Source organism: Taurulus bubalis (genome assembly GCF_910589615.1).
Source record: "Taurulus bubalis genome assembly, chromosome: 11".
NCBI lineage: Eukaryota > Metazoa > Chordata > Actinopteri > Perciformes > Cottidae > Taurulus > Taurulus bubalis.
In genome coordinates, this window is record NC_136599.1 from 5,503,042 (window position 1) to 5,518,408 (window position 15,367).

The window sequence follows — 15,367 nt, forward strand, 5'->3', positions numbered from 1 at the left end:
GTCTACCAGCCCTTTTTTTACCTGTCTGTGTTTATGAGCTCTCCGAGCTGCTGTGCAGAGAGAAAACATCTGCTTTGGTTGGGATCGCAGCACATGGGGGGTGAGAATTGTGATTGTGTTTAATTTCATTAAAAGGGGTCAGTTTCCATATACACGCATGGAAAAACCAGAATTGTCAGTTGAAGGCTAAGTAACCTGATAATGCATTTGTGTGTGTTGCATCGGTGCTGCTGCACATATTCTCTCTTAAACACGCCGGTGAGGGAATCAGATTTCCATCGCCATCTGCCGTTTGTGCACCACGGACAAAAATAAGCTGGCAGATCAGATCCTTAGCAACCATGTTGGTATTGCAGATTAATATTGCCGATGCAAGAAGGTGTTCATCCGGTAATATGACTTTCTAACATTCATGAGTTTACTGTCACGTATTGAAACCGCTACACTTGGCCAATTTGTATCGCTGCAGGCCATGCGTTGATCTTTCTGAGGTCAGATTGATATGATTGCCAAAAGTGAGTGTTGCTAGCTTTGGTTCAACTTTTTGTACTTTCTGTCAGACACTACATTAACAAACATTGCAACAGGAAGGGGCCCATTTCAGGGTGTTTATGTTAAGTCTAAAAAAAGGACCATGGCACCTTTTTCAAGAGCAGAAATGCACAAAAACGTCACAATAAGATGAAGGCAGCGGGCTTTAAACACAGACTACATAGTAGAGAAACCACCAGAAAGAAATGCATGAGAAAAGTTGCACAAAGGCGAGTCTAGGTGGCTGAGGAGTTGTCTTATATATCTCATAAATGAATAAATATTCAGCGTAATGCTCATTTCAATGGCAACCTGTGGACTCCTCCGTGACCTCTGACTGCCTGTGAGTTACGTTCGCTCTCTCTTCCCTCGGCTCCGGCCTGCACTTCATTAGCTTCCCTCTATTCCCAGAACCCCCGGAGATGTGACTCCTCTTTTCCGGGATGGAGGAATGTTTCTCCCCGAGGTCCCGACTGATGGAACGGGTTGTGAGGCCTGGGCCTCTTTTGTGTTTCGGGACGTGTTGAGAGGGAAGTAAGGGAGAACGAGAGATGCCCCCCCCCCCCCCCCCCCCAAATCCCTGGATCCCATGGCTGGAAATCACTGCCAGCTGAGCTGACATGCTTATCCATGCCTGCTGCATCGGGGGCCATCGGGGGCCGCTGGTGGAGGAAGAGACCCGGCCGCGCGGCGGACATTGTCGAGCGGTTGTTGCTCATGTTGTGAGATCGTATTTCACGCAGGGTACCGTCACTTTAAGGAACCGGCCCGGGGAGAACCGTCATCCTTCACCTCTCAGCGTCTACAGCCCTCATGCGTTATGGATACATGTTGATATGACTTCTTCTGCCTCTTCTCGGGTGTACCGTCACGCAACTTCCTGCTCCGCTGTAGTTCAAGTCTCCTCTGTTTTCCTTCAGCATCCATTGCAGCTCTTAAAGCGCTGGGCTCCTTTCCCCCATTTTTTTCCCCGCCTCCACGAACAACTGACCCCTCACTCTGGAGTGTTCAATGACCTCAGAGCAGAAAAGTGCTGCAGCATTTATTCCCACTCTTTCCTCAGGTCGGTGGAAAGTGGAGCAGAAAGAATAAAAGTGGAAGGAAGGACGGGGAAAAGGCAACGCAGGACTGCAGCTTCAGTTTTGACTTTGTGCCTCGAATGTTTTTAGAGCAAACCCCAGATGAGCACCGTAGTAGCTATTAAAAGCTCTCTTCAGTTATTTAATAGTCTCCAGTCTCATTCCCACACTTGTGTTGTCATATTTCATTACTTGACATTTATTTTTGGTTCGTAAGTAATTACACAATAAGGCAAAACAATAGAAAGACAGTTGCTACAAAATAAAACGGCAGAAAATAAAACGCCACTAAACAAAATAACATAAATAAATAATCAACTGATCAAACTTTATGTATGTACCAACCTTTCTTACAGTTTAAAGTGCTTCACAGATGAAAATAAGACGTTTGAGACCAATGCACGCCATAAAGACCATAAAACAATTAAATATAATTAAATGCAATAATACAATATACAATAAAACAAGTGGTTATAATATTTAAAGGGGATCGCCAAAAATTCTAACAATTAATTATAAGGGAATCATGATTATGTACCCAATTTCATGGCAACCCGTTGTTTACACATTAGCCACATATGAATTGATCATACATTTTCATACTTTTGTTCCTTGAACATGTTTTAAAATTTGCAATGCGTGCTACACATTTTCAATTGTTCTCTTGGCCCGATCAATTTGCCCCTAAAGCTGAAATAGGTATTTGTTAAATCTCCAGTCATGTAGGCTTTTCTTCACACACAGATGTATCCAAAAGCTTTCTTTATCCAGGTCCGTAATCAAACTCTTAATGAAGAAATAATGAAACCAGAGAATGATCACCGGCTGTGACGAGCACGCACGGTGTGACTTTTCACTCCGGGGACGCCGGCGTTGCAGCAGATGTTTGGGGCGACTTCGTCCCGATGGCAATTATGCAATAAAGTCCGATTCTCACCGTGCCGTGCAGGTTTTATGTTGGTTCAGCAGTTAAAAGGTTCGTCCACACTTAAACATTGTGTGTGTACCTGTTGCCTCGAGGGAGTCGGTCAGCATTTACGTACCATGAAATGATGCTGCGGCACCGTGGCCTTGGCCGACCCCTTCACTGCGATGTAAAACTTAGTGGAACTGAACACCTTTTACGACTTGAAGACGTGATGACACTTCTAGTTTCATCTACGCTGTTGGAATCAAATGTTTTACTGGATGCTGCCATCGCAGGACCACAATGCTTTAATATTTCACATGCTTGAAAATCAGAAGTGCCTTTTTTGTTCTCTTTCTTTTTTAAGAGTTTATTCTCAAGAGCATTTCTATTGGTTTAGAAAACTGAAGTGAAAAGAGCCTCTTTCAGCCGGATTGGATTCACGTTTCCTTTTATATTACATTGCACATTCTGTGAGATGAGAATCAGCCGACAGGAAGGGACACATTTTGAATTAGATTCAAATGTAGAAAATGACAAGTATGCGTCGTAATCGTGAGTCAGACAACATGCCCGAGCCTGACATTTCAGCGAGGCTTTAAGTAGGCCGAGTGAACCCCGGATGGCCATGTTTTGCAAACATTTAGTTGGCCTGCACACAGGGTTAGGGTTGAAAATCCAAAGATATGTATTCAGTTTTAGAGTTTAAAAGTCACTGATGTTGTCCCATTAAATGTGGGCTTTTGACCATGTTCCTTTCCACATTTGTACTCTGCGTTTCTCGCTGTTGTTGCTGAATGTTGATGTCAGGCTGTCTAATGAAGGAAGTGGATTGTGTACACAGCGAGGGTGTGTCGAGTCACAGTTCAAACACATTATGCAGCCGGCAAACAGTGAAGGAGGGCGAGAGATGATCGTTCGTATAATGTTAGTTATGGAAAAAGGTGGCCACCGCGTGCACCCACGTCTCGGCTATTTTCTAAAGGACCGCTAAAGTTTATATTTGCTCTGTCTAAGCTGGACTTTGTAGTGTGTATTGGAACAGCGCGTCGTCGCTGCAGCAAACATGATGCAACTCCCATCGGTCACTGATTGGCTCTTTTAAGGTGGCATAACTCGGGTTTCCCGGAGCCGCCCGTGTACTCTGGACCTGACGTGACCGAAAGAATGGTGGACAAGATATGGAGACGGAGTTGGCAATTTCTAGAGAGTAGACGCTCTTTTCGCAATAAGCAGTCCTCTTGCGGTACGGCAGAGTGTAAGAGTGAGTGAGTAATCGGCTGTTTTTTTCTTCTTCTTCGCATTGTGTCATATTGAATCTCACGAGGACAACGGATGACTGGACGTGTTTGATATTTGGAGTGTTTACGTGGCATTTGTTCTGTGGCAGGTTGTCATCATTTCACAGTTATTATTTCCACAGATGCAAGACATTATTAAGCAGCTTAAGCAGTTGAATTAAATGTTGTTTCTTTCTGTATGTTATAAACGTGTAGAATCAGCATTTACACACACACACTGCAGTTCACCTCTGTGTCGCCATATGTGTTTGCATATTCCATAAGAGAGATTAGACTATTTTATTTAAACTGAGGCCATGAATCCTTGAAGTTAAACTACTTTTTGCTCTGACATTTCATAAGTTGTCTCAGGAAGACAGCTGTGATTAACCTGATAATACTTCTATCAAATACTGACCCCAAAAATGCTACTCTTTGAAGACAGAAGATGAAATCTCTAAGCGTCCCTTTGCTCTCTCTTTCCTTTGCAGTGTGGAAGGGGATGGACGGCCCAGTGAGAGCGGCCCTTCCCTGGACGGTGGAGCCAGCTTCGGCCAGGGCCCCGTGACTCACGGCTCGGCCATCAGTCCGGACCGATTCGACGGCCCGCTCTACAGCCACGGGGTCCAGCCCGGGCCTCAGAGACCCCGGAGGCCCAAGCTCCAGCACTCGCAGTCCATCCTCCGTAAGCAGGCCGAGGAGGAGGCCATCAAGCGGTCGCGCTCACTCTCCGAGAGCTACGAGCTCTCCGCTGACCTGCAGGACAAACAGGTATTCCAAAAGTAGCCCAGTTAGCTTTGGAGCTAAGATTAAAAGCGACTTTATAAACCATGTATAGCTGAGAAAACATCTAAAATATTCCATTTCCTCCCGTCTTTCCTCTAGGTGGAGATGCTGGAGCGTAAATATGGTGGACGATTCATAACCCGGCATGCGGCCCGCACCATCCAGACGGCTTTCCGGCAGTATCAGATGAACAAGAACTTTGAACGTCTCAGAAGCTCCATGTCGGAGAACCGCATGTCCCGACGCATCGTCCTCTCCAACATGCGGATGCAGCTCTCGTTCGAGGGCCCCGAGAAAGTGCACAGCTCCTACTTCGAAGGGCGGCAGGTGTCGATGACTGAGGACGGCGCCCCGCTGTCCGAGTGCGGAGACATGGAGGTGCACCAGCAGGCCAACATGGCGTCTCACGCGGCCCCGCAGGGCGACCTGACCGACGCCATCACGGAGCTGGAGGACGCCTTTTCCAGGCAGGTGAAATCGCTGGCCGAGTCGATAGACGACGCGCTGAACTGTCGCAGCCTTCAAGGCGACGAGGGCCCGGACCCGGACGCCATGGGCTGCTCCAAGGCGGAGAGGGAAGCGCCGTATCAGGTGAAGTCCCACCGCCGGGTCGCTGGACGAATGCACGATGAGACGTTGGCGTCCTACAGCGATGTCACTCTGTTCATCGACGAGGAGGACATGACCCCCTCTATGGCTCGGTCCAGGTCAGGGGACCAGCCTTCCAGCACGGAGTCAGATTTGCGGTTGCGGTCGGCCAACTCGTCCCAGGACTACTGGCCTCTTGACCCCAAAGACGAGGGTCGTGACACAGACACGAGCTGCCGCAGCACTCCTTCTCTAGAGTGCCAAGAGCAGCGTCTCAGAATGGACCATCTTCCTTTGTTGACCATAGAACCTCCGAGCGACAGCTCCGCAGAGCTCAGCGACCGGTCCGACCGCGGCTCCGTCAAGCGGCCGCCGGCGTACGAGCCGCACGGCCACATGGTGACGTCGTCCCAGGCGAGCCCCAAACACATTTCCCACGGACCCCCGCCGCCGCGAGCTTCCTCCCGCGACGAGGACGCGCCCCTGCGCCACCGCCACCGCCAGCTGGAAGGCCACTTGGCCATCAACGGCTCGGCCAACCGGCAGAGCAAGTCCGAGTCGGACTTCTCCGACGGGGACAACGACAGCATCAACAGCACGTCCAACTCCAACGACACCATCAACTGCAGCTCCGAGTCCTCGTCGAGAGACAGCCTGCGGGAGCAGACGCTCAGCAAGCAGACGTACCACAAGGAGACGCGCAACAGCTGGGACTCGCCCATCTTCAGCAACGACGTCATTCGCAAGAGGCACTACCGCATCGGCCTCAACCTCTTCAACAAGTGGGTACTCGGCTCTGCTCGAGGGCCTGTGTGGCACTTTAAACTGTATTTATATCAAATGCAAAGATATTTTTGAAAGATATTTGCATGGACAAGGACATTACGTACGATGTAATTCATCCGTAATATATGACAAGGCACTTCTAGTGGGTTAGAAAGTCAAACAATACTTTAAAGACGCCCAAAAGACTTGCCGATATGTGTTTTCTCAGAATTCAAGATTAGGCAGAAACAGCTTCTTCTTTCTAAGTTTTTGTTTTGTTTTTATTGACCTACCTCTAAATGTTGGATTCATCAGGAAGCCAGAAAAGGGCGTCCAGTACCTGACCGAGAGGGGATTCATCCCCGACACGCCGGTCGGTGTGGCTCACTTCCTGCTGCAGAGGAAGGGGCTGAGCAGGCAGATGATCGGAGAGTTCCTCGGCAATCGGCAGAAGCAGTTCAACAGAGATGTCTTGGAGTGAGTACGGTCTAGATAAACGCCGACACGTCCCGTATGATGAGATAAAGGCGAGCGGGGAAAAGACCAGGATGTGCATACTCTGAGATCAACTTAAACATGGGGGGTTCATGTTATAGATTATTTAATAGAAGAAAAGGAGGAAGTCCCAAATATTCCCCATAGGTGATAAGATTTACTCATGACCAGAATCTTGGAACATCCTCTTTTATAAAAACTGGAATATGACAGCATTGAAGCCCTGTGAGATATAAAAGAAGTGGTGACAATCAATGATGCATGTGTGTTTTTTAAATTCTTCTTCTGCCATCTGTTGTGTATCAGCTGTGTGGTGGATGAGATGGACTTCCAGAGCATGGAGCTGGACGAGGCGCTGCGGAAATTTCAGAACCACATCCGTGTTCAGGGTGAAGCCCAGAAGGTGGAGCGGCTCATCGAAGCCTTCAGGTGGGATCGCACGTCTAGATCGCACAACGATACATTCAAACACAGCAAAATTGCACAGAAAAACACTCCAGAGCCCCTGAATCTGACAATCACTGTGTTTTAGGAAGGGCAGTAGAGGAAAATGCAATATACCTGTGTCAAAAAACACTGTGACTTTTTTTAAACTAAACCGGGTGTAAATTGAGATGGTGTCTCTCGTGTCTCCAGCCAGCGCTACTGCATCTGCAACCCCACGGTGGTGCGGCAGTTCAGGAACCCCGACACCATCTTCATCCTGGCCTTCGCCATCATCCTCCTCAACACCGACATGTACAGCCCCAACGTCAAGCCCGAGAGGAAGATGAAGATGGAGGACTTCATCAAGAATTTGAGAGGTGACGAAAACCAGACGCGACGATGTGATGAGCACACGCTACGAGTGGACAAGATTAACAAAAAATGATATTTTAATGCATGCATTCTCTCTCCTCGCGCTCCTAATCTGGGTGCCAGGCGTGGACGATGGGGAGGATATCCCGCGGGAGACTCTGGTCGGCATCTACGAGAGGATCCGTAAGCGAGAGCTCAAGACCAATGAAGACCACGTCTCGCAGGTGCAGAAGGTTGAGAAGCTCATTGTGGGAAAGAAACCAGTAAGTTTTTTTCAAGGCATGACATTAATCTCTGTGGCATCTTTGACGTATAAGATGTAGACCTTGTTGAAAATGCTTAAATCTGTACTCGCAGCTACCAATGATGACGCACTTGCAATAAGTGTGCAAGAGGGTTTCTGGGAAATGTCGAAGAGCCCTTTCACTTGCATGACAAATCACCTCATTCACGGCCTTCGCCAGCTACGCCGCCTGTTATTTGCAGTATTTTAATAGATTTGTTTTCTTCCCCATGTGCATGCTGCAAAGACCCGCCCTACTCTGCGTCTGATTGGCTAGGACTTGTTCCCTTATTCGCAGAAGTTTATTGTCGATAAACAAGGATGCTAGTCTTCCTGCATATAATTACAATGTCCTGCTTATGGGAGAGCAATGTTTTCTTTTCATATTGCTATGCAATGGAGGAAATGGATTTCAAGTTTAATTTGGTGTCATAATTTAACTTAATGTTACCCTTAAGGTTGATGTGGCACACTCATTAAAAAGAGATTTTTTTTTAAAAAGCACTTCATATCAGAAACGTTGCCGCCCCTTTGTCCTAGAATGACTTTTCACTTTTCCTACTGATTTATGGATGCCGAAATTTCAGAGTTTATTTGTTCGAAGGAACGGGAAGATTCATATAATGTGTTCTACCTTCGGGTATTGTTGTGCCCCGGACTTTTTCGAGACCTTCACGCTGGTAATTTTAACACACCCGAAGCCCTTGAAAGATGTCAGCCAGCGCTGCAGTCTGATAACAAATGGGCCCTTTCTGCGGCCGCAGCACATTCTAGTCCTCACAGTTTGAGAGGGAGAAGTGGTGGAAACCTGGGGTTAATTTGCCGGCATGAATTGCAATAATCAGTTGATTCACTAATCATTAATCAGTTCATTTCTGTGTCTCAACACTTGAACCACAGCTGTTATTAAATGTAGTTCAGACGGTGCTCCGGGGCCCTCGGGAGCAGGGCCGCAGCATTTCGGCATCATTCTGCAGGCACTGATGTCTCTTTCGCGTGTGAAGGTTAAAAGCGTGATTAACCCATGCGGCTTGGGACGCTCATCTCGCTCGGAGGACTTTGCTTCAGTTGGAAATCGCTTCTGCTCGGCCCGTAGCGGCTGCACGCCTCGAAAAATGATCCCTCGTCACCGTTTAGCTGCAGAATTAAAAGCTCGGGAGGACACTCTGTAAAACACTGTGACATTAAAAAAAACACATTTTGAGTTCCTGTACATGATAATCAGGTCCACGAGTGCTGCTCAGAGTTGGCAAGCTCCGGCCGGATCGGTTTTCATTCCAGCTTCGAGTCCCGGTAGCGGGGAGAGATCCCCACCCTGTATACAGACCCCAAGAGGTGCATTCGTCTTCATGGCCACTTTAATAGTCTGGAGGTGCACATTCTGCAAGCGCAAATCCTTAAATGGGGTTATTAATAAGCAGGAGAGATTACATTTTCAGAAGCAGTAGAGTTAATAATCCTCACATAACAGCTGCGTAACATATCTTCTTTGCCCTCTCTTCTTTAGATCGGATCACTCCACCACGGCCTGGGATGTGTAAGTAGGCTAAATATCCATTAATCATACTATATTTCATCATTTTTCATTCATTATTTCGCTGCACGTGCACAGCTTCCCGTCTCGGTCCCTGGACATTGCAGTTAATGCACATCAAACAAGGTAGTTTTCAGAGTCAGATTACCGGAAAAAGAGGCAGAAACTTCTGCCCCCTGAAGCAGCTCGTCTGTCATGGCTGCACCCTGGAGGCAGAATCGACAGACATAAATTCTTTGGTGGCAGTGAGCTGCACCACCTACAGCCCCGCTGGCTGCGAGCCACGCACAGGATATACTGCAGATCCCCCATTTGTAGGGAGATTATTAGTTATCATAATCTTTGTGGGAGGAGCTGTGTGCTGATTTAAAACTACATTATTATACAGCACTAATGCATTGGTAAATACTTATTTGGACTTGGTTTTCTCGTTCAAAGTTCAGGTGAACAGTTTTAGAGGTTACATCATGCTTCATTCTATGCTACCAGGTAATATCGCTAGTGAAAAAAACGTTATACATAATAACAAATATATATATATATATATATATATATATGTCTTTGTCTTATTTGACAATTAATCGGAATGTGTTGGTCTTGGACTATTGGACAAAACAAGCTATTTAAAGACTTTTTAATAATTGCAACAGGACATTTTAATAATCAATCAATTAAATCTCGGACTGCGGCCTTAACGACCTCTGACGTGTTGGTGTCTTTCTCTTTTCCCTTCTAGGTGCTGTCGCTGCCCCATCGCAGGCTGGTGTGTTACTGCCGTCTCTTTGAAGTGCCGGATCCCAACAAGGTCCAGAAGCTGGGTCTGCATCAGCGGGAGATCTTCCTGTTCAACGACCTCCTCGTGGTAAAAGCGACCTCTCCTTTTCTTCTCCTCTTTTCTCTCTCTCTCTTCAGACCAACCCTTGAAATATTCTCTCTCCGTACCACTTCAGGTCACCAAGATTTTCCAGAAGAAGAAGAACTCCGTGACGTACAGCTTCAGACAGTCCTTCTCTCTGTATGGGATGCAAGTCATATTGTTTGACAACCAATGTAAGTGGCATTGTCTTTGTATCCTGTCTGGCGGTGTTGACATCACAGGGTGTGATGCAGCACAGTGACACACCCTGCAGAAATGGGAGGCCCAACCAATGGGCTGTGACGTTGGTTCAACTCTCCAGACTTCAGACGGATTCCCAATGTGTTTTAACTTGGTTTTGATCAATGCCCCTTGTGTGAAATGTGTCTCCCTCTCTTTGCCGCCGCCCCCTCCAGATTACCCGAATGGAATCAGACTTACATCAGCCATACCAGGTGCGGACATCAAAGTCCTCATCAACTTTAACGCGCCCAACCCGCAGGACCGCAAGAAGTTCACAGACGACCTGCGAGAGTCCATTGCCGAGGTCCAGGAAATGGAGAAGTACAGAATAGAGTGTGAGCTGCCTTTTTCCCCTCCCATCCCCCCATGTTTTACTCATGTCTACCTCAGGCTGTGTAAAGTAGAAACAGGGCATGGTCCTCATTACTCAACTGCGGCACTTTACGAGGGAGAATGTTTACAGAGTTCACTGGATGACTAACGAAGGGACAGCAGTTGTTGTTTTTTGTGGAAATTCAAAAAGCAAAGCCGTCGTGCGCAAGATGTAGATCGATTCACGACGTCCAGACAGCGAGAGGTGGCTGAATACATCACAGGGATGTTATATTAAAGAGTGAGACGTTTAAAAAAAAACGCCGCCACTTACCTCAGTCCTTTCCCTTGGCTTCTTTCTTTCCGCAGCCGAGCTGGAGAAGCAGAAGGGGGTGGTGAGGCCCAGCATGTCGCAGAGCTCCGGGCTGAAGAAGGAGGCCGGCAACGGGAACATGAACCGCGCCAGCCTGGACGACACCTACGCCATGGGCGAGGGCCTGAAGCGCAGCGCCCTCAGCAGCTCCCTGCGAGACCTCTCCGACGCAGGTACAGCCAAAACGTCTCTGTTTCTACCGGCCGGCTCTTTAGTGGAACAAGCTCTCTCCCGCTGTCATCCACCTCTCTGGGGTGACATCAAGGGGATGAAAACAACGAGTTCTCTCCTTTTTTAAATCCACTATATGTGATTGTTTGAGAGTTTGGTCTGAATAGTGTGTCAATCAATGTTTAACCTCAGCATACCGTAAAAGTCGGGTTACAAGCCGCTACTATGTTCGGTGGGTGTCCCCGCTGGTTCCCCGCTGTAGCCAGCTAGCGCTACTGCTAGTTCCCCGCTAACTTCCGCTAGCTCTCGCTAGTTCCCCGACAACCACCGAAGGTAGCGGGACCAGCCCCGGCTCGACGCCCGACTCGGGCAGAGGGGACGCGGGCAGTAGCAGCAGCAGTGGGGAGCTAGCAGCAGCGCTAGCTTGCTACAGCAGGTAGCTAGCAGCAGCGGGTAGCTAGCAGCAGCGGGTAGCTAGCAGCAGTGCTAGCTTGCTACAGCAGGGAGCTAGCAGCAGCGGGGAGCTAGCAGTAGTACTAGCTTGCTACAGCAGGGAGCTAGCAGCAACGGGAGCTAGCAGCAGTGCTAGCTTGCTACAGCGGGGACAACCACCGAAGGTAGTAGCGGCTTGTAACCCGGTTTTTACGGTACTTTGTTTTAGAGAGACGTTTTTTTTTTATTCAAAGACTGAATACAGACCTATTTGTGAAGCGGGTTTATGGTTTCGAAATGCCGATTTAACTCAGTGACGAATGAAATTGACGGGCAGTTCTCACCCCCTGATCATCTGGATGAGTTTATTTCTGAACATTCCCATTCATGTTTTTTTTAGTTTTTTTTTATCGTCACATTTTCTTTCCCTTCGTTTTAACCTCGCACTTTTTGCACACCTGAGTTTGTTTTATTCAAAAGCATTTTGTGGTAATCTTTTAAGTTTTATTCCAACATCATTTGCCATTTCCTCTCTCTCTCCCGCGTATATTAGTGAACCAAACGAATCGGCGCCGATGTCTACCATCCCCTAAGCAGCGACAAGATCCAGCTGTAGTTTCCAATCATTTCACCGACCATGAATATATCTGTGTAGCACAGCCGCTGCGTCTCTGAAGCGGGAATACATTTCATTCATTACAGATAACAGCTACGTGAAGTTATCGAGTGATTACCTTGATAACAAAATGAAATTCAGTCAAGGGTCTGCCTCTGTGTTGGTAACGCGACGCGCTTTGTTCCTGTGATCTCTACCTGGATGGGAAACGATAGGTCAGTCAGGGAAGGTGTCTCTAGAAGTGTTCGATGCAGGATGTGGCATGTTAGTGGGGTCATTTTTGTTCAGTGTTTTTCTTTTTTCCTTTCCTGCCATACTCCCATTTCATGTGTATTTACTGTGTTATTTCCATACACATCAGGTATTTTCCTGTTTATGTGTGATTATTGGTCATGTATCATTGGCTGAGTGTGCCTAACAACGGCAAAAAAGTGCTCTGTTCGCCCCTCAGACCTGTATATGCCTGTACATCCCATGTGCAACAACCACTGTATTGCTTTTGATGTGTCTCCTCCTTCCGTGACTGTCACTGAGACCGGCTTCACCACGACCCCCTTTTTTAGAAGGAAAAAAAAATGACATCTCGTGGCGACATTAACCAAACGAATTGTCGCAATTTTCACATCAGGTTAGAAAGAAATCTGTGAAAATTTGATTGCGGCATCAACCCTGTTCAAAGCGACCTTTTGGTTAAAAAAAAAAAAAACTTCACTGCGGACGTTTCCTTGGTCCATCACACTTGATGCCTCCGGAGTCCATATTGGTTGAGATTTATAGAAAATGCAATCAAAATTTTAAGCAGCTTGAAGTGCGTCAAAGCGGAATATTTGTAACGCAGCTTTAGCACAAGATGTGGCTCCACCATACAGTCAGCCAGAGAACCACCTGTCACCCACCACCCTCCCCAGACCTGAACGCGCTCTCCCGCCTTCCCCGCCCATATTTGGACCCTTACTCACAATCACAATCCACTGCACTGCCCCCTTCGGGACCGGTGGGCGGCCTAAACGTCCATCCAGGAAGTGCTGTCGATCTCTAATCTTTGGTATTGCATGTCTCGGGCAGGCAAGCGGGGGCGTCGCAGCAGTGCAGGATCACTAGACAGCAATATGGAAGTAAGTTGGAAGCAGCTGGTATCCAAGCTACTCTCTATGTGATGATGTGCACTGTGAAAAACACACCATTTATTTTTGGTCTTACACCTTCTTTGCTTCATAGACTCAGTCCATTTGTTTGGATCATTTATTTTCCTTCCTGGGATGCCTTATGACCTGCTTGCCTCAGTTAGTGTGCATGCGTGGGTTGCCTGCCTCTGATCGTGCCCCCCCCCCCCTTTTTTTGGAAGCCAGGGATGTCCTTGTGTTGGTCATGTTATATGACCAATATACACCTTATCTTCAAACAAGCATGACTCTACTAATCCCTCCTCTGATCCCCTCCCCCTTGTCGCCTGTCTCTGTCTTTCATTCAATCACCTCCAAGCGGTTTTCATTTGGTTCTTCTCCTCTGCGGCAGGGTGGTAGCGCTGTGAGACGCTAGGAAACTCAACATCTCCCCGTGCGGGTCTTTCTTTTCCCCCTTATCCACGACTCATGCTGTAAAGTTCAGGGAGAAACGTAACCTTTTAATAGTCAGACGACTACCGATGGGCTTCACAGAGACTTCTAAAAGACGTGGATTTCATTCATTCACCTCTCCCTCATTTCATGTGTCCATGAGTCCATGTGTTGGGTTGAAGTCTGGGACCCTGAAAATTTCATTCTGCTTTCAAAGACGTCATGTGGTCTTTCTCCAGTCTTAGATGAAGCATGTGCCAGGGGAAAAGCTTCTTTTTATTTCATTTATTTTTTTAAGGTCATACCTGTATAGTGTTGGATCCAGAAAAGGGAGGAAAGGTGACGAAGTCTGCACACGAGAGCTTAGTTCCTCCTGCCTTCTGACTTCTAGTTGAATGCTAATGTGTGGATGCTGAGTTTTTTGCCTGTCACATCCTCTGCATGTGGAAACTATTATAACAAGTTGCATGTGTGACTCTTAAGAGGGTTTGGCACACCGACTCAATGAAGATGAACTGTTGTCTTTTTCTTCCCCCTGTCAATGTAATTTATGCTCCTAACGGTATTTATGTAATTACTCTTGTTACAGATTTACTGTACAGATTTAGCTCCTTTACAGCAGAGCTCCTTTTTGAAAATAGGCTCCCTTCATCTTGACGCTGAAATAGTGTTGCTGCTGCCTACCATGAAAACATTTTTTCAGTTTCTCATTTGCATGCCCTATAACATTTTGCTACTTGTTTATCTGGAATAAGAAAGTGACTTCATCCCGCTGGTGCCTTGTGGCTGTGGTTTAGTCGGTGTTGCACAGTGTCTGACGGAGTTGCCGTTACTTTATTTATTTTTTTCCCTACCTGCAGGGCTCCACCATTAGCAGTCCACACACACGCCGGAGAGCCACCACGCCGCGTGAGGGCGCGCCCCCGCGCGGCCACCCCTCCTCCGTCCCCAACTCGGCACCGACCTCCATCCTCGGGTCGCTCTTTGGCAGCAAGCGAGGCAAGCCGCCGTCTCACAGCCACGCCCCTTTCCCTCCCACCGCCCAGCCCACCCTCATATCCCACAAGCCCCACCCGACCAACCTGCACCACACGGCGCAGGTGGCGCACACGGTGCAGCTCCACGGGCCCCATTCCCAGTACTGCCAAGTCCCACAGAACCCGCCGCCGTACCACCACCACCACCACTACCACCCGCCTCCCCACACGCAGTACCACCAGCACCCGGGCTACGCCGCCCACGCGCAACCACAACCCCATTCACAGCACAGCCATTACAGCCAGCATTCCCACCACGCCTCACACTCCCAGCATGCCCCACACCACCACAGTCAGCAAGCGGGTTCGGCACCTGGCGGACCCAAACCGAAACACAGTGGCATCAGCACCGTAGTGTGATGCTCCAAGCGCAGAGAGGAGAGGAAGAGGAGGACTTAAAGACGGAAGGGGACAATTGCTTACACCAAAGGGACTGACAGCATAACTCTATGGCCTGTCCACTGTGTTTTACCGCTGTGATGGGAACCAATCACACGCAGACACCTTTTTCACCTCCAGGTCCAACCAATATGCAGGATGGAAATCGGACTCGGTAGTTCCACCAGGGGCCTTTACTAGTTTGCCTGATCCTGGGCCTGGCCCCATCAGGGTTTTTTGTGAGGGGGGGGGGTTCTGTACAGGAAGACGCTCTGTTTTCCACACGTGTGCACACACACACACACACACACACACACACACACTCACATGCATCGCCCGTGACGGCG

At 48.1% G+C, this 15,367-nt stretch overlaps 1 protein-coding gene across 6 annotated transcripts in view; it reads left to right on the plus strand.

Annotated features, from left to right (window-relative positions):
- The window catches only part of LOC306743673 (IQ motif and SEC7 domain-containing protein 1-like), a gene marked incomplete at both ends in the record, with an annotated part of 83,301 nt that extends 68,299 nt beyond the window's left edge, over positions 1 to 15,002 (plus strand). For 4 of the 6 annotated variants that reach the window (XM_079226213.1, XM_079226214.1, XM_079226209.1 and 1 more), the window contains 13 exons: positions 4,289 to 4,568; positions 4,683 to 5,953; positions 6,252 to 6,413; positions 6,738 to 6,860; positions 7,068 to 7,234; positions 7,353 to 7,492; positions 9,020 to 9,049; positions 9,783 to 9,908; positions 9,997 to 10,096; positions 10,319 to 10,480; positions 10,827 to 11,003; positions 13,115 to 13,164; positions 14,466 to 15,002. In XM_079226213.1, coding sequence (XP_079082339.1) covers positions 4,289 to 4,568; positions 4,683 to 5,953; positions 6,252 to 6,413; positions 6,738 to 6,860; positions 7,068 to 7,234; positions 7,353 to 7,492; positions 9,020 to 9,049; positions 9,783 to 9,908; positions 9,997 to 10,096; positions 10,319 to 10,480; positions 10,827 to 11,003; positions 13,115 to 13,164; positions 14,466 to 15,002 — 3,325 coding nt within the window. Of the gene's footprint in view, positions 1 to 3,123; positions 3,129 to 3,684; positions 3,786 to 4,242; positions 4,569 to 4,682; positions 5,954 to 6,251; positions 6,414 to 6,737; positions 6,861 to 7,067; positions 7,235 to 7,352; positions 7,493 to 9,019; positions 9,050 to 9,782; positions 9,909 to 9,996; positions 10,097 to 10,318; positions 10,481 to 10,826; positions 11,004 to 13,114; positions 13,165 to 14,465 lie in introns of those variants that run through there. The other 2 variants (XM_079226211.1, XM_079226212.1) reach the window with 2 other exon arrangements.
- Positions 15,003 to 15,367: the final 365 nt, after the last annotated feature.